Raw genomic sequence first — 19,240 nt, forward strand, 5'->3', positions numbered from 1 at the left:
CCCTATCTCACGGGAAGGGGAGGGCACAACACTGTGGTGATCACTGATGGACATTTCAGTAAATGAGAACAAGGTGAAAGAAGGGAGCTTTAGAGTTGGATCTGGATTTAAACCCATAGCTTTTGTAACAAGTTGGACCTGTGTGGTTCGCCAATTGTTTTCCTTTGATACAAACTGGGGAAATGATCTATTTCAGAAGATGGAGAGATGGCTCAGCAGTTAAGAATACTGGCTGGGGCTGGAGAGATGGCTCAGTGGTTAAGAGCACTGACTGCTCTTCCAGAGGTCCTGAGTTCAATTCCCAGCAACCACATGGTGGCTCACAACCATCTGTAAAGAGATCCGATGTCCTCTTCTGGTGTGTCTGAAAACAGCTATAGTGTACTTATATATAATAAATAAATAAATCTTAAAAAAAAAAAAAAAAAAGAATACTGGCTGCTCTTCCAGAGGACAGAGATTCAGCTTCCAGGACTCATAGAGCTGCTAAAAATTATCTGTAATTCAGCAGGTACTTAAAGGAAATTTTATGGTCACTCAAATTGATATAGAACATAAAGACAGATTGCATTCAATATGTGCTTTTTTATTCTGGTTTGGCGTGTAATTAAACTGACACACACGTGCTAGCTAACTGTGGAAGCCGGCCATTCTGCTGACAGGCTTTTTGAGAACATCAAACTGGAATAAAGAAGCACATATTGAATGTGATCTGATTTTATATTGTATATCAATTTGAGTGACCATAGATTTTTCCCCTAAGTCCTACTTTGTGACATTCTACATATATCACAACTAAGGTTTTCTCTTTCATTAACTTCAAAGATACGAATTTCCCTTCTGATTTCTTCTTTTTTTTTTTTTTCTTTTTTCCCTTTTCTTTTTTTCGGAGCTGGGGACCGAACCCAGGGCCTTGCGCTTGCTAGGCAAGTGCTCTACCGCTGAGCTAAATCCCCAACCCCCCTGATTTCTTCTTTGATTCATGAGTTATTTAGTGTCCAAAGATTTGGGGGATTTTCCACATATCTTCCTAATGTTAATTCTTTAATTCTTCTGCAGTCAGCAAAAGTGAATCTCTAAGTGACAAATACACTGAACGTTCTTTTATGGACAGAACATAGTCTCTGGGGCAAATGTTCTCCATACACTTAAGATGCACTGAGATGTTACTAAATGGCGTTCTAGTTCAACCTGCTGACACCATTATTCAGAATTTCTATATTCTTGAGGCCAGAGACATGGCTCAGTGGTTTTGAGCACCAGCTTCGGCAGGGAACCTAGGTTCAACTCAAAGCACCTATACGGTGGTTCCTAACAATCCACAAATCCAATCCACAAATCCAAGGGGTCCAATGTCATCTTCTGACCTCTGAGGAGACCAGGTACACACATGATACACATACATACATGCAGGCCAAACACTCATGCACAGAAATTAAGAACAGACACATCTTTAAAAACCAACCACCTTTCCAATATTCTTGCTAGTTTTCCACCTGTTCTCTCAGCTGTAACAGGAGTACTGAAATCTCCAACTCTAATTAGGGACTTATTTATTTATATGAGTCTTTTTTCTTTTGAGTGTGGGGGTGGGGAGGTGCACACCATAGCACACAATGGGAGATCACAGGAAAACATTTGGGAATCAGCTGTCCTCTCCCACCTTATTGAGGCGGGGGTCCCTTTTTGTTTATACTGCTATGTCACGTACTCCACGTCAGCTGACCCATTAGGTTCCAGGTGAGTCTCCTGTCTCTGTGCCTTTTTTTTTTTTAAAGATTTATTTATTTTATTTATAGATGGTTGCAAGCCACCATGTGGTTGCTGGGATTTGAACTCAGGACCTTTGGAAGAGCAGTCAGTGCTCTTAACCACTGAGCCATCTCTCCAGCCCCTGTCTCTGTGCCTTATCTAGCTGTGGAAGTGCTGGGATTAAAGATACGTGTATCCCATCTGGCTTTTTATGTGGTTTCCAGAGCTCAGAGTCAAATCCTAAGGCTTGCAGTGCTAGCATCTGTACTAACCAAACTGTCTCCCCTGCCTGGTCTATCAGTCTTCACCTACTATGGTTTAAAGCTGTAATTAGTACATAGAGAGCTGCAACTACTCTTCCTGAAAAACCCATCCTGCCACTCTGAAATCTCAGAATGAACTCTGTCATTTCTGATAATATTCTTTTCTCTGAGTCTGTTGTTTATTTAAGAACTATAGGCAATAAGCACGTGGACTGCAGAGATGACTGAGTCGTTACAGACATTGACTTCCAAAGGGTTCAATTTCCATCACCTACACTATAGCTAACAACTGTCTCTAAATCCTGTTCCAGAGGATCCAATGCCCTCTTCTGGCCTCTGTGGAAGCTGTACATAGGTGGTACATAAGACACACATGCAGACAAGACACCCATAAACCTAAAATAAGTACATCTCAAAAAGTCAAGTGCCTATAAACCCAGCAGCGGGGAGGCAGCAGTGAGATGACCAGGAATTCAAAAGCACCTCCACCTATAGAGGCCGACCTGAGCTTTGTGAGATCCTGTCTCGAAAGAAAAGGGGTGTAAAGGGGACAGGGAGAAAGGGAAAGCAGACAGACAGAGTAACTGACAGGCAAGTATTATAAAGCAGTGTCTGTCTGTGTCTTACTTTGCATCCTTGAAACCTAGGAAAAACTGGCCTTTGGTAAGTACAAGCGTCTCTAAAGGCAGAAGAGAAGAAGCAGGGACAGGCGTGAGAATGCAGACACTGAGGGAGGCGCCAGGAGTCAGTGATGAACAGGTGTACCAGTTTTGAGGAGACAAAAATAAGTATAAAGGTAATTTTGGCTTCTTTTTTAGACAAGGTTTCAATATGTAGCCCTGGATGACCTACAGCTCCCTACGTAGAACAGAGATCTACTTGCTTCTGCCTCCCGAGTGCTTGGAGGAAAGGCATGTGCCACCACACCTGGCATATTAGAGGTGACTTTAAGAATGGGATATGGGCTAGCAGTGGTGGGTGACGTACACCTTTAATCTCAGCACTCAGGAGGCAAAGCAAGGTGGACCTCTTGAGTTCTAGGTCAGCCTGGTCAACCGAATGAGTTCCAGGACATCCAAGGCTACACAGAAAAACCCTGCCTTCAAAATAAGAGTGGGCTATGCGCCATGGAAGGGACAAGCTTCCTTGGGTGATAAAGTAGGAGCATTTAACTGAGTCTAAAGTGAGGCTGGATGCTTTTCTGGAGGAGGTAGAATCTAAGTTTGTGTCACATAAATAGGCCAAGCACACACAGGAAAGGGGAAAGAATGGCTCTCCAGGAGACAGTGGACGAGCACGGAGGATCAGACAAGAGGACTTCAGTACAGTAGCACTGAAAGCTTGTCATGCCTTAAACACGCCTGAAGCCCACAGCACACTGGTCCTTGCGGCTAGCGGGCTACTATGTGGATGTCAAGCATATACACCCAATAACTGACTGCCTGCTTAAGAGAAGGAAGGGAGGAAAGAAGAAAGGAAAGAAAAAAGGGATGAGGAAGGAACTCGGTGAGAGCTTTCAATGCTCCTCTAAGTATCTGGATTTTAAGCTGGAGATTAGTGGCAAGTACAGGTGCCAAGCCTAACAGTGACAAATTCAGATTCATGTTTTAGAAAAATGTGCCCAACTGCAGAGTAAGGAGTAAATGAGCAAGACTGAAGCAGGAAAAACTGAACAAGAAAGGTGTGTCTGGCAGAAATCCAAGAGACAGGGATGATTACTCAACAAAGAGCAGTTTTATAGTTTTGCTCTTTTGCCATTTTGAGATAAGAGTCTCATATAGCCCAGGCCTGGGAAGGCCCCAAATTCACGCCAGTCCCCCTGCCGTGGCCCCTGGAAAGCTGGGATTACAGTGGGAGCCTCTGAGCCTAGCTTGTTTTTATTAGTTAGTTTTATGAGGTGGGCAGTGGTGGTTCACACCTTTAATCCTAGAAATTGGGAGGCAGAAGCAGGCAGATCTCTTGAGTTTGAGGTCAGCTTAGTTTACAGAAGGGAATTCCAGGACAGCCAGGGCTACACAGAAAAATCCTGTTTCAAAATACAAAAACAAACAACAACAACAACAACAACAAAAGTAACTAATTTTATGGCTTGAACAACCTTTAGTGGGCTTTTTAAGAAACCAAAGTCACAGCTTTCATGGGCAAGAATTTCAAAAAACCAATCACATGTCAATTCACGGACTGAGAGCTACTTAAAATTTGCAATTAAAAGAAATAATTTCTATAGACGTCTCCATTTGGTCTCCAGAACCTACAGAAAGCTGGTTGCATCTGGGATCTCAGCACTTCTGACAGGACCCTTACTCAGAAGCTTCACTGTCAGCTAGACTGGCATGTGGATGGAGACCATACCTCAAAAACTTGAGACCACTGACTCCTACAAGCTATACACACACAAGCATGCACGCACGCACACATACACATGCACGCACACACATAGTCTCCTTGTCTCTGTCTCTCTCTGTCTCTCTCTCAAGTTTTTAAAATCCTAACCTGGATCATTTTCCCTGTAATTCTTTTACAAAAGGCTATTCCTCTCCAAAAGATCTTTTTAAATATCTCTATCAAACAGAGTTCAGGCTTTGGTATCTGTGGTGGTGTGCATATGCCTGGCCCAGGAAGTAGCACTGTTAGAAGGCGTGGCCTTGGTGGAGGAGGTGTGTCACTGTGGAGACCCTCCTCCTAGCTGCCTGAGGATGCTCAGTCTGTTCCTGGCTTCCTTCAGATGAAGATGTGGAACTCAGCTCCTCCTGCACCGTGCCTGCCTGGACTCTGCCATGCTCCTGCCTTGATGAGAATGAACTGAACCTCTGAACCTGTAAGTCAGCCCCAATTAAATGTTGTCCTTTATAGAACTTGTACTGATCATGGTGTCAGTTCACAGCAATAAAATCCTACGACAGTATCCATGACTATGAACGACTCTCAGTGCCAGGAAAGAAAGCACATACTTACTTCATGAAATACTGCTCCAGAATACGGAGATACTCCCAGATCCAACAGTGCAAGGCCTTCAACCACTGAAAGGGAAGAAAGACAAGTTCACCCCGACTTTAAAGACATCAGCAAATGGTCATAAAGTGTTAGATATTCCTAGGACCAAGAAATGCCTGAATTTTTCTAATCCCTTTAATCCCTCGGGTCAAGTGAATGGCTGAGGGTCTTGATTTGAGAAAATTTTCAAGACTGTACACATATATGAAATTCTCAAAGAATATCACTCACTGTACACATATATAAAATTCTCAAAGAATATCACACACACACACACACACACACACACACACACACACACACACACACTTACTTTTCAACAATGAACAATTCTTCCATACAAAGCAGTCCTTTCCACCATGGGCAATTCTCGTTATGAGAAAGTTTTATACAGAACTGTAAACCTCTGAGTTTGGAGGAATAACTTGGAAATTAAGAGTGCATACTACTCTTGCTCCTCAGTTCAATTTCCAGCACCCACGCTGGGCAGCTCACAACTAAAGGCCCACTCTGGTCTCTGCATTTGACATGCACACATTCGCATACAGAAATACATACATACATATAAAATATTAAGTTAAATAAATTCTCTTAAAAAAAATACACTTCTGGGCCGGAGAGATGGCTCAGCGGCTAAGAGCACTGACTGCTCTTCCAGAGGTCCTGAGTTCAATTCCCGGCAACCACATGGTGGCTCACAACCATCTATGATGAGGTCTGATGCCCTCTTCTGGTGTGTCTGAAGACAGCTACAGTGTACTTATATATAATAAATAAATAAATCTTTAAAAAAAAATACACTTCTACCTTCTTATAATCTCCATCGACTCTAAAGCATATTGTTTACGTATATTCTGCCCTATTCCAAAGCACAATTAATAAAATCAGCAGTTGGCTTTAAAAAGCATGTTGTCCAGGCTAGTGAAGTAGGCAGTCACTCTCTCGTGCCACCTGCCTCAGCACCCCATCCCTACCAAAGTGTTGGCATTATGAGAGCAAGCCATCACGCCCCGCTGACACTTCTGTTTGCTTGTTGAGCTCTTTAGCTAATCTTCGAGAAAGAGCTCAGTCTGGCCTCAAACTTCCTATTGAGCCAAGAATCACCTTAAACGTTTTAACTCTCCTGCCTCCACCTCCCAAGTGCTAGGATTGCAGGCACATACCACCATGACCAGCTTAAAATATCTGTTTTGTTGTTGGTGGGTTTTTTGGGGGGGAAGGGGAGTGTGAGGGGTTTTTGGTTTAGTTCGGTGCTATGGACTGAACTTGGAAACTTGTACATGCTAGGTAAATATTCCACTGCTGAGCTATATCACCCAAACAAAATGATAGTTTTGGGTTTTATACAAAGTTTCACTATGTAGCTTTAGCTGGCTCACAACTCTCTATATAGACCAGGCTAGCCTTGAACTCCACAGAGATCCACTTGTCTCTGCCTCCCCAATGCTGGGATAAAAGACCCACCTACCTGCCTACCATGCCTGGCCCCAGATGATAAATCTTAAGGTGGATTATCTTAGAAAATAACTGATCAAGGCCCTGATAAAATATTCAGTACAGCTCTCAGAGTAATAATTTTTTTCTTTATTTCCTATGTATGAGTGTTTGACTTGTGTGTACATCTGTGCACCACATATGTACCTGGTCCTGAGGAGGCCAGAAGAAGGCATCAGATACTCTAGAACTGAGTTACAGATGGTCGTGAGCCATCGAGTGAGTGCCAGGAATAGAACTGGGGTCCTCTGGAAGAGAAGCCGGTGCTCTTAACTGATTAGCCATCTCTCCAGCCCCTCTTAATAAAAACTTGAAAATAATCTCAACGTTGATTAGTGGAGATTTATTTAAATACACAATATATGTATCTATTGATATACTAAACATTAAAACTATGTTGCAAATAAATAAATAGGTGGAAGAAAAAGAAATGTTCTCTGTGACAGTTTGTCTATGCTCAGCCCAGGGAGTGGTACCATTAGGAGGTGTGGCCTTGTTGAAGTAGGTGTGTCACTGGGTGTGGGCTTTAATACCCTCATCCTAGCTGCCTTGAGGCCAGCCTTCTGCTAGGTGCCTTTGGAGCAAGAGGTGGAACTGCCCAGCCCACATCTGACTGGACGCTACCAAGCTCCAGCCTTGATTATGGACCGACCCTCTGAACCTGGAAGCCAGCCCCAATTAAATGTCTTTATGAGAGTTGCCTTGGTCATGGTGTCTGTCACAGCAGTAAAACCCTGACTAAGACACTGTCCTCTACGGACTGCTCAGCGGCAAGTGTAGGAAGGCCACGTGTGGTGCAGCAGCAGGGCAACGAGCAAAGCGAGTGAGGGATCTGAGCTCAACATGGGACAAAAAGGGTAAAGCATGAAGAATGGGGCAGGAAGCCATCACTTGGCTGACCCACAGAACGGTTTACAAAGGAAACCATGTGGTTGCTCAAGTCAGTGGGCAAAAGTATAAAAAACAAAGTATTTGCAAGGGAAAAGTAATAATTTCATCTAGACCTTACAGTACCTGCTTAATCAGGTGATCCATAAAAGAACATCAATATGCTAGCTGTATTAATTATCAAGTGGCTCATGATTCACTGATGTGGTGACAAGAACATTTCTGTAGTTCTCATGCAGTACAATGAGGAAAACAAGCAAAACCATACCCTCCGCCTAACCATCGGAAACATCAGACAACCCAGACTGAAGGCAAAACAACTGCCCAGGAAATCTTTAAAGATTAAAGGACATGTCCCAAATCGGTAGTCACTAAGGAGACATAACAGCAAATGCAAAACGAGGTCATGGACTGAACTTAAGGCCAGAAACTGGACAACAACAAGGTAGCAGTACAATTCCTTTACTTGTTTTGTTTTCTGTTTTTCAAGGTTTCTCTGTGTAGCCCTGACTGGAACTCACGCTAGACCAGGCTTGCCTCAACCTTAGAGATCCACCCACTTCTGCCTCCTGAATGCTGGGACTAAAGGCATGCACCACCACTGCCACCACTGCGCTACGACCAGCTCCCCCCACAGCCCAACATATACTAAAAAGGCTTTATTTGCAGGGGGTGGGGGGGGCAGGAATTTAATCAAACAAGCCAAATCCCATGTTATCATCCAACACCTCAGATTCCTCCTTCTTCTCCTCTGTTGCAGTGGGGGCAGAAGCAGCAGCAGGAGCTGCAGAGCCAAGGGCAGCAGAAACAGACACAGCTCCATCAGCAGGCACACTGGCCAGCTTGCCAACACCCTGAGCGATGGCATCCTCGATGTTTTTCCACTCGGCTCACTGACGACCTTGTTAAGCTGGTCACCGCCCACCTTGATGCCCATGCTGTCTAGTATTTTCTTGATGTCTTTGGCACTAGGAGAGGAGTTGCCCCTGAGGGCTGCCAGCAGATAAGAGGCAGCTAACGTAGGGCATGTCAGCTGCAGTGGACAGACCTCATGAGAGTGACCTTGGTGACGTCAGGCAGTGAAAACTGGCTCAACTTTTATAAGATATACCCACTAACAATACTGACTGATGGAACCCACTACATTACAGTAATACTGGGTAAAGTATAAACAGAAACTTTACCTATTTTTGCAACTCTGTGTGTGTGTGTGTGTGTGTGTGTGTGTGTGTGTGTAAATATCTATGGAAGTCAGAAGAGGTTGTCAGATCTCTCCAAGCTAGAGTTACTGGTGTTTGTGAACAACCTAATATAGGTGCTGGGATCCAAATCCCAGTACTCAGACAGAGACCAATAAAGACCCTGAACTGATGAGCCATCTCTCCAGCACCTTTGTACCTCTTTTAAGGGTTGGCAAAATGGCTCTAGTGATTAGGTGATTGCTGCCAAAATTAATGACCTGGGTTCAATCATTATCAGATCCTAAAGTAGAGAGATCCCATGGAACAGGAATTACAGACAGTTGTGAGCTGTCATGTGGATGCCGGGAATTGAACTTGGGTCTACTGGAAGAGCAGCCAGAGCTCTCAACCTACGAGCCATCTATCCTGCCAGTGCAAGACAATTTTAACCAGGGCTAGCTAGACACCTCATCAGGTAAAGGCTCTTGTTGCTACGCCAGATGACCTGGATTTAATTCTAGGAATCCACATGGTGGAAGAAGAGGGCCAACTCCCACCCAGTTATCTTTACAAGTGCATGTATGTGCACATGCACATCCACACACAGACACAGTGAATTAATATATAAATGTTTACAGAGACAATTGTAACTGGTCCTTTATTCTAGTACCGGAAAGAAAACTCCTTTAAGGAGCGATGTAGGGGCTGCTCTGTAAGACAGCTATTAAACTCTCACTAGCAGCTTTACTGGAGACCCAAGGAGAGGCCACTTCACAAGACTTCCTCAGCCTAAGCCAAAGGCATTTCACCACAGCAAGTAAAACCAATCCTTTGGTGATTTTTGCTTTGCTTGATACTGTGCATCAGGATACTTGTGTGAGTATTGTGGTGGTCTGAATGAGCTTGGCCCCACAGGAGCTGGCACTATTAGGGGGTGTGACCTTGTTAGAGAAAGTGTGTCACTGTGGGGGTGGGCTTTGAGGTCTCTATGCTCAAGCTCTGCCTAGTGTGGAAAGAGACCTTCCGCCTGGCTGCCTTCAGATGAAGATGTAGAACTCTTGACTTTTCCACCACCATGTTTGCCTGCACATTGCCATGCTTCCTGCCATGATGATAATAGACTAAACCTCTGAAACTGTAGGCCATCTCAAATTAAAGGATATCCTTTAGAAGAGTTGGTAACATGCATGAAAACTTCCTCAGGGTCTACAGTGTGTATTTCCCATCCCAGCTAGAAGACTGTCAGAATTCACTTCAGACTCTATTAATGATTCATTCGATGTTTAAAAGAATAATCAGGCTGAGCGTGGTGGCTCGCACCTGTAATCCTAGCACACGGGAGGCAGAGGCAAGATTATTAAAGGTTCTAGGCTGCCTGGTCTGTTTATGGAATTCCAGGCCAGGTTGGGGTATAGTGAGACCTGGATCCAAAACTAAATTAAACTAAACTAAACTAAACTAAACTAAACTAAACTAAACTAAACTAAAACCAAAAAATGATTGGTGTACTTGTGAAGCAGAGGCAGGTGGATCTCTATGAGTCTAAGGTCATCCTGGTCTACACAATGAGTTCCAGAACACCCAGAGTTACATAGTGAGACCCTGTCTCAAAAACAAGCAAACAAACAAACAACAACAACAACAACAAAAATCAGAGGCATAGCCAGACGACCTGTAACCCTAACACTTAGGAGGCAGAGGCATTGGGATCTCTGAGTTCAAGGTTAGCAGGAGGAAGAAATACTCTTATGAACACTCAGTTTCCACTTTTTCTTTTTAAAATGTTCTTTTATTATATTTACTTACTCTGTATGTCTTTCTCCCTGCCCACCGACCTCCACCTCTCCCCCTTGCCCCCATGTCTGTGCATATGTATGTATGTGTGTGTGTGTGTCTGTCTGTCTGTCTGTCTGTGCATCTAAGTCTGTCAGTTCTTTCCTTCCATCTTTACCCACTGAGACATTCTGAGGCCCCCACTGATTCTTTCAAAGGAACTTTCCTTTCCATTACTGCCACCTTGCCGAGGAAGAGCCTGAAACTTCATAGCCACGTGAGCCACAGCCATGGATGGCCACATCCAGCCACAGAGCATCAGCAAGTACAGAAGGATGCAGGGTCAACCTCGACAAACATCAACCAGATGAACTGGCAGAGCTAGTGTGAGGCACTGCCACTTAGAGAAGAGCCAGGGCTTCTGTCCGACTGCCCACCTCATTAAGCTCTGAGCAGCCGTGAGTGCTGCCATCGGTGACACTGCACAGCTGGGCTTCTGCAAAGTTCTAAGGTCAGGAAGGGAAGCTTGCAGTCCTGTAGGCCAGATGCTCCAGAGGAGCTGAAAAGATTTAAGGCTTTTCCTTGGACGAGCCTGTGCCCTGGTGGCTTGAAGTCACACAGGAACTTCTTTAGGTACTAACAATTTTTAAAAGTAGAAGGTGGTAAAACAAGAATATAAAATGAAGCAAGGATTTGTAAAGAAGGGCATTATGAGACTCAAAAATATCAAATTTTTATATTTTATATTTATAATGGACAACTGTCCTTGTTTGAAGCAACAACCAAAGAATTGATCAAGCTGCCAGATTCTAACAATAGATAACAATGCACCAATACTAAAAGGCTAGAACATTTTTAGTTTTTTTTTATTCTTTTGGAGGTGGTGGTGCTGAGACAGTGTCTCAGGTAGCCTCAGCTGGGTAAAACCAGTTTAACAAAAGACTGAGAGAAAAAAGCAAAACCTCAGAATTAGAGATATAGTTCAGTGGTAGAGCCTTTTTTTTTTTTTTTTGGTTCTTTTTTTCGGAGCTGGGGACCGAACCCAGGGCCTTGCGCTTCCTAGGTAAGCGCTCTACCACTGAGCTAAATCCCCAGCCCCGGTGGTAGAGCCTTTGATTAAGATGGGCAATTACCTAGGTTTGACCTCCAGCAACACACACACACACACACACACACACACACACACACACACACACGTGTACATCCTGGCTGTGAGTAACATATTCTTGTAATCCTAGAGGCAAGAAAGTCAGGAGTTCAAGGTTAGTTCGGCCTGATAACGAGTTGGAGGCCAGCTTAGGCTACAAAGACTTAGTTTTAGTCAACAACAACAATTAAATATTTTAAAAGACAAAAGTAAATAAAAAAAAAACCCAAAGAACTCATAAGTTTTAAGCTTTTCTTTTTCATGTATTTTTTTAAAAAATAAAATTCATAAAGTACACCAGAGGAGTGGTACTGAATACACTTCTCTTTCTTTCTTTTCTTAGATCTTGTTTCAGAGACCAGGAAAATCTTAAACTTGCAACTCTTTGTCTAGGCCTCCACAAGTGGAAATCACAGATATGTACTAACTGTAATATTCCTTCCTTCCCCCAGGAGATTATTACCTAATTAATATTTTGGAATAGGGTGGAGTTTGGTTGGTGGCTGGTTTTTTGCTGTGTTGGCGTAGAACTCAGGACTTCATAATCATAGTGCCTTTAATCTACCACCGACAATATATCCAGATCTAGAAGAAGAGAGAATCTCAGTTGAAAAACTGCCTCCACCAGACTGATTTGTGGGTATTCTGTGGGGGTATTTTCCTAATTGCTAATTGACGGTGGATGACCTAGACTACTGCAGGCCTGAGCTGGACAGGAAAGGAAAGCCAGGAGAGGCATGTTAGTAAGCAGCTTTCTTCCAAGGTCTCATGTGAGTTTCTGCTTCAAGTTCCTACCTCAGCTTTCCCTGATGATGTAACCTGCAAACCAAGAAACTCTTTCCTCCTCATGCTAGTTTTGGTCGGTATTTTATCACACCACCAAAAAGCATCCTTTCTCACACATTGTGTGCACACACAGAACACACACAATGTCTAAATAAGTAAATAAGCCCATACCACAGCCAATCAAAGACTATGAGGATACAAGGCCTTTATCCAAAGAGCTGGGGACTCAAAAATCTCAAAATGTCATGTACCTACTTGAGTGTTTTTCAATGTCAAGCATTAAGTTTTTAATGCAACCACCTGCCTGTTGGTTCAGTTTTGAGACAAGGTCTTACTCTGTAACCTATCTTGGTCTGAATTCACTATGTAGCCTATCTTTTCTCTATCACTTAATGCATCTCCTTCCTCAGCCTCTAAATGCTATAATTACAACTTTGAGACACAGCAGGCAATGGTGGTGCACACCTTTAATCCTAGCACATGGGAAGCAGAGGCTGGTGGATCTTTTAGTTCCAAGCCAGCATGGTCTACTGAGTGAGTTCCATTACACACACACACACACACACACACACACACACACACACACAGAGAGAGAGAGAGAGAGAGAAAGAAAGGAAAAAACAACTACAAGACACCATGTCTAGCACAATTGCCTGCTATCTCAGTTAAAGAATTGTAAATGCAAGTGGCAGATATCATATCCTCTCTTTAAAATGAAACTAGTAACTACACTTTGTAAACAAGTTCCACATGCTTTATGACTACCAGTTCTCTGCAGGCTTGATGATGACCCTAAGTACAGCAATCCAAACACTTACTGCCCTGTCCTCTCTGGATCACCTAGTCAGCTCAGCCACCATCACACTGTTCTAGTTCTCAAACTCAGGGCTTTGGAACTGGTATTTTGGTTTATTGTGGTTTGACAGGGACTTTCTCAGGCAGTGTCCTGTCTGGCAGATGAGAAGTCACAGAGAATGTAAACAGCAGAGCCAGCGAAGGCTCAGATCCTTCCTACTACTCGAGAAATCACACACAGCATTGCCTCATCTTTAAGTTCCTCTCCCAATCCACTCTGTAAATAGCAGTTTATCCTTTCCATATTCCCTCCATGTTGTTCAACAGTAACTAAGTACACACCAAGGAATTTAGGAATAAATGACATGGTCCTTCAAGAAACTCGTAATACTAAAGACCAGAGATAAACAAATTTTTATATAAGGTGAGAAATAACTAGGTTTTGTTGTGTTGTTTGTTTGTTTGTTTAAGATATATTTAGTTTTATTTTGTGGGCATCTGTGTTTTACCTGCATGTACATCTGTGTGAGGATATCAGATCCCCTAGAGCTGGCATTACAGACAGCTCTGAGCTGCCATGTGGTTGCTGGGAATTGAACCTGGATCCTTTGGAAAAGCAGTCAGTGCTCTTAACTGCTAAGCCATCTCTCCAGTTCCCTTGGTTTTTGTTTTTAAGAGAGTCTCACTCTGCTGGCCTTGAATTCTATAGGAAGCTTAGGTTGGTTTTAAACTCATGGTCTTACCACCTCAGTCTCCCAGATGCTGAGACTACAGACCCATGACACCATGCTCGGTTCTGAGAAAGTCTTACTACAGGTATGTCTGAGGTTCTAAGAGTATAGAGGAAGAAGGACCTGGTGGTGCCTTGAGTGTTCTGGTATCCAGAAAAGAGAAGGTAAGTAAGTAGCTTTAGTTCATTTCAATGACAAATTCTATACAAAGACACCAAGTCCAAGTTCTACCACATGAGAATCACCACTACTACTCACCAACACTGAACTTGGACAATTCTTCTCATAGCCCCATTTTTATTGCCTGTAAAATGGGGGGCACACTACCACCTACCACAAAGAATCATCGTGAGGGTTAGGTGAGGGGAAACACATTTTAAAAGCTTACTATACTCCTGGTCATACACTAAGAAACTTAAGAAACTTTACTTGAGTGAAGCCACAGCGTAAGACAACCAACTCCCACAGGTGCTCTCCGGCCTCCACACAAGCACATGTGTCTGCACATGCATACGCTCACAAAAATAAATGTTAAAAGATTAGTTGATGACAGCAAGTGATATCAAAACATAGGCATTCAAGTTTGAGGATAAAGTTAGATGTGGGGGCTCACACCTACAATCCCAACACTTGAAAGGCTGATCACCATGGATCTGATTACATGCTGGGCTAAAGAAGAGATCCTGTTTCAAAATCAAATAATAAGCAAAGTGTAAGGCTACATAAAGCAGACTTCTAGGCTGTTGATGTTTTTGAGCTAGGTGTTGGCTGCCCATGTGTATATACACGATTCATAAAAATTCACCAAGCCCTCTGTCTACGCTTACATGTGCCTCATATGTAGAATGTACTTTAGGTTCTTGTTTTATTTAATGCTTAAACTTGATCTGGACAGGTGGTTCAGTGGGTAAGAGCACTCATAATGCAAACAGGAAGATCTGAATCCAAATGCCCAGCACCCGTCAAAAAGCAAAACCACAACAGTCATAGCCAGAGATGCCTGTGACTCTAGATTTGGAGGACTGAAGGGGTAGAGACCGACAGAAACCCTGGGGCTCTCGGCCAAACAGCCCAATTAAAATAGCTTCAAGTTCAAGCAGATCCTGTCTCAGGGAATAAACGGTAGAGTAATACAGAAGGGCACCAGACATCCTCCTTTGGCTTCTGAACACACATAAGCACATACACAAGCACAAACACACAGACACACAGACACACACACACAGACACACACACACACACACACACACACGCAAATAATAATGACTAAAAAAAATTAAACAAACTGTAGCTCCAACCTAACCCACACCTTTTTCTGTTCTGGATAGTTCACAACCTCAGGTATTTCTTGAGCCTTTGCAACCTGAAACTCCTCTTTTTTCTAATCTTTTCCCAACCCTAGTCCTCATTCGTTCATTCTAGAAAAGGGAAGGCAGTTTACTCAGAGTCAGACACCAAGGAAAATGACTACAGAAACCTGTTCGTCTCCTCTACTGACCTGTGGCTCCTTTAGCCCAATCTCTGTGTCTTGGTGAGGTGAAAGTACGCAATAGGGTTCCATGAAGATCATATACACGCATACATATACATACATATATTTAAAAGGCAAACTAAGAAAAACTTCACAACGAGTCCTAGATTGAGCAGAGGTGACTTTAAGTACACAGCTACCTTTCTCACAAAGGCACTGGTTCCCTCGGTCGCTCCTCTATCGCTACTCTGTGGAACACTCCCTGTAATATTACTGCCAAAAGCTAATACTTCACAAAGCCCAATGCACACAGCACCCTCCGAAATCCATCGTTCCGCGGATCCCGCCGTCCGACTCTAGACACTGGGACACGCCCCCTCGGATACCCATCCCTAGGGTAATGGGGCTCACACACTCCACATCTCCTCCACACCCCATCCACCATACCAAAGCTCCGCCTTCAGCTCGTGAAGAACCCCAGACGCGGGTCAGTCTCTACAGAATCGCGCGCTTGTGTCCACCTCCTCCACCTCCAATTCACTGAGGCAGGCAGAGCGCGGACCGCCCTACTGTAGTCAATGGCCTCACCTCTCTTCCAAGAGCTCAATGGAGACACCACCTCCACCCTCTCGGAAATGAACTCGGCCAAACTGGAACGAAACAAGGCCGCCCTCACAGTCACGGCCACCACAAGCACCAGGGCCAAGGGAGCCGCCATGATAACTGAGGCGGGCGCGCAGGCAATGCGGAAGAGCCTCAAGACTTGCGTGCCACACTGTAGTACCTCCGACGAGCGAGCACCGTAGCTGCTGCTGGAGCCCGCAGACCTTGAGACTACTACTCCCAGAAAGCTCTGCGGCGGGACGACGGAAAGCGAGATGTATCAAACTTCTAACAACGATTTGGGCTACGCCTCTGATCAAGCAAAAAAAGTAAAGAAATATTGTACTTAATTCTACTGAGATCGTGAGCAAACTTTAAAGAAATAATTTCACTCGTGCGAATATTTTTTATGTTAAAATGTTTACCTTTATATTTTTAAAGAGTGCGGTGTGGGTATTTATTGAACGCCAACCATCCTCAAGGCACTATATTGTGTGCTGAGGAAACACTTCGGAGTGGTTAATTATTAGCTTTGCGACCTTCAGCAAGTTATTTAACCGAGGAAAGTCAGAGCAGGAATTCAAGGCAGAAGCTTGAAGCTAAAACCACGGAAGAACCCTGCTTTTACAGACTTTCTCTTCTGCTAATGCTCAACCAGCTTTCTTGCACAACACCAGCACATGTGCCCAGGGACGATGCCTTCTACAGTGAACTGGGCCCTCTCACGTCAATCAATTTCAAATCAAGACCATTTCTCACAGATCAGTCTGTTTGAGGCAACTCTTCAACTGAGGTTTCCTCTTCCCAAATGACCCTAGGTTGTGTGAAGATGACGATAATAACCAGGACAAGTACTATGGCAAACACTGCGTAAGGATGCGCTTCTGCTTTTCTCCTTTTTTCTTTTTTTTCGGAGCTGGCGACCGACTGCTTTTCTCAATAAATGTTGATAGCTTGTTATCCCTCCAGGTGGGAGTGTGTACAGCTTAGAAATAAGCAAACACAACAAGTCAGGGGTTTGGAAAGCCCATTGATAAAAATTAACAACATACCACACTTCGGTCATTTATGTAGGAAAAGTGCTAAGTGAGTGTTTAAAAATCAGTTATGGAGGGGCTGGGGTAGTAGCTCAGTGGTAGAGCGCTTGCCTAGGAAGCGCAAGGCCCTGGGTTCGGTCCCCAGCTCCGAAAAAAAGAACCAAAAAAAAAAAAAAAATCAGTTATGGAGATGATGGCTCAGCGGTTAAGAACACTGGCTGTTCTTCCAGAGGACCTGAGTTCAATTCCCAGCAACCACATGGTGGCTCACAACCATCTGTAATGAGATCTGATACTGAAGACATCAGCAGTGTACAAAAATACATAAAATAAATAAATCTTTTTTATTTTTTTTTAAAGATTTATTTATTTATTATATATAAGTACACTGTAGCTGCCTTCAGATACACCAGAAGAGGGCATCGGATCTCTTTACAGATGGTTGAAAGCCACCATGTGGTTGCTGGGAATTGAACTCAAGACCTCTGGAAGAGTAATCGGGTGCTCTTAACCGCTGAGCCATCTCTCCAGCCCAATAAATCTTTTTTAAAAAATCAGCTATGGGGTTAGGGATTTAGCTCAGTGGTAGAGCGCTTGCCTAGCAAGCGCAAGGCCCTGGGTTCAGTCCCCAGCTCCGAAAAAAAAAGAAAGAAAGAAAGAAAAAAAATCAGCTATAATAATTAACTATACAAGGAATTTCTATACCCATGAAGAAAATGGAACATTTTAACCATGGTTAACAAAAAGTATTGGATACTTCAAAACAGGCAATAGAGGCTTTTGACTTTTCCTAGCACAGGTAATGTCTGAAGTCCTATGTCAGTTAGCTGTGATTACTATATTTGTATACCGTGTTGGGTTATCATACTGTACCCCATAAACAGGTAAGCTGTTTCAGTTAAAGGGGAAACACTGTATTTTTAAAAAAGAAAAGCAAATGCGTGATTGCGAATACCCATGGGGGAAGGAAGGGACACTGGTGACGTGACAAGCTGTCATCTTAGATGAGAACCGAGGATGGGTTCTCATGGCTTCCAAGCAGAGGTGACAGACTGGGAGCCAGGAAACAATAAATATAAATGATCAGAAAAGACGGCTGGAGAGAGGGCTCAGCACTCAAAGGCTGGGCTCACAACCAAAAGGACAAGAGGATCAGCAGAGAAACACGTAAGAGGTGAGCAGGGGCAAGCAGCTGTAGTTAACAATTTGGGGATTATTCAAAGTACAAACTATGTCGCTGAAAAGTTTCATTTGTATTTTGAGTTATTTTGGTTTTCAGATACTGGGGCTTTATATACCCTGGCCAAGCCTTGAATTCACTGTGTATCTGAAGTTGTCCTTGAAAGCCTGATCCTCCCATCTCTGCCTTCTCAATACCAAGGTTGCAGGCTTGTGCCACCACACCTGGCCTTTTCTGTTCATATTTTTATGTTTTGAGATGGGGGTCTTGCCATGTACCCCTGGCTGACCTAGCAATCTTTATGTGATTTACAGTACCTTCAAATAGGTGGCAATCTTTAAAGATTTACTTTTTTATTTTATGTACATGAGTGCTCTGTCTTCGTTTACACTGAAAGAGGGCATCAGATTCCATTACAGATGGTTGTGAGCCACCATGTGGTTGCTGGGACTTGATCTCAGGACCTCTGGAAAAGCAGCCAGTGCTCTTAACCACTGAGCCATCTCTCCAGCCCTAGTGCTCCATTTTCATACACACCAGAAGAGGGCATCAGATTCTATTACAGATGTCTGTGAGCCCCATGTGGTTGCTGGTACTTGAACCCAGGACCTCAGGAAGAGCAACCACAGCCCGAGCAGTCTTTTTTTTTTTTTTTTTTTTTTTTTAAGATATTTTTATTTTTGGCGGTAGAGGGAGGATATGGAGGACTGAGGAAGTCCTTTAAGTTCTGGGACCAGAAGCATGCCCCACTACACCCAGCTTCCATTAGAGAGTTTTAAACAGTGGTATCAGATGTTTTCACTTTGTGGAGATTTTAAGATAGAGGTATTTCATTTGATGCTAGGGACGAAACTCAAGGCCCTGGTGCACACACTAAACACATGCACGGCATTACCTAACTCATTATTCAGGTGCACATTTCTAAGGGATCACTATGTTCCCAAGCTCATTTGGGTGTTAGAGAACAAGTCATAAGCAATGACAGCAGGGGGATCAAGATGTTCAGAGAATGTAAAACTGGGCTCCAGGGGCCATATCTAAGAAGCATCGGGTAACGAGATCATAGAAGAATAGAAAAGGACACACACCTTTGGATCCAAGCATCGTGACATACTCATAACATGAGCTTCTTTGATCTGTACATT

The 19,240-nt window shown here is 43.5% G+C and overlaps 1 protein-coding gene and 1 pseudogene across 10 annotated transcripts in view; both read right to left on the reverse strand.

The window, feature by feature from the left end:
- The window catches only part of Pigu (phosphatidylinositol glycan anchor biosynthesis, class U), a 97,407-nt gene that overhangs the window by 57,143 nt on the left and 21,024 nt on the right, over positions 1-19,240 (reverse strand). For 3 of the 9 annotated variants that reach the window (XR_015683117.1, XR_015683118.1, XR_015683116.1), the window contains exons 1-2: positions 15,864-16,000; positions 4,971-5,035 (exon numbers count right to left, since the gene is read on the reverse strand). Coding sequence is in view for 3 of the 9 variants with exons in the window: in NM_181637.2 (NP_853668.1) it covers positions 4,971-5,035; positions 15,864-15,993 (195 nt within the window). In the remaining 6 variants the exon portion in view is untranslated. Of the gene's footprint in view, positions 1-4,970; positions 5,036-11,955; positions 12,078-15,722; positions 16,001-19,240 lie in introns of those variants that run through there. The other 6 variants (XM_087652891.1, XM_087652892.1, XM_087652894.1 and 3 more) reach the window with 5 other exon arrangements.
- Positions 4,971-8,463, reverse strand: LOC148006577 (large ribosomal subunit protein P2 pseudogene; annotated as a pseudogene). The gene is made up of 2 exons (XR_015685027.1): positions 6,889-8,463; positions 4,971-5,964 (listed from the first exon to the last, which is right to left on the reverse strand). The product of XR_015685027.1 is annotated as a large ribosomal subunit protein P2 pseudogene (transcript).

The sequence above is a fragment of the Rattus norvegicus genome, chromosome 3 (assembly GCF_021556685.1).
Source record: "Rattus norvegicus strain SHRSP/BbbUtx chromosome 3, alternate assembly SHRSP_T2T, whole genome shotgun sequence".
NCBI lineage: Eukaryota > Metazoa > Chordata > Mammalia > Rodentia > Muridae > Rattus > Rattus norvegicus.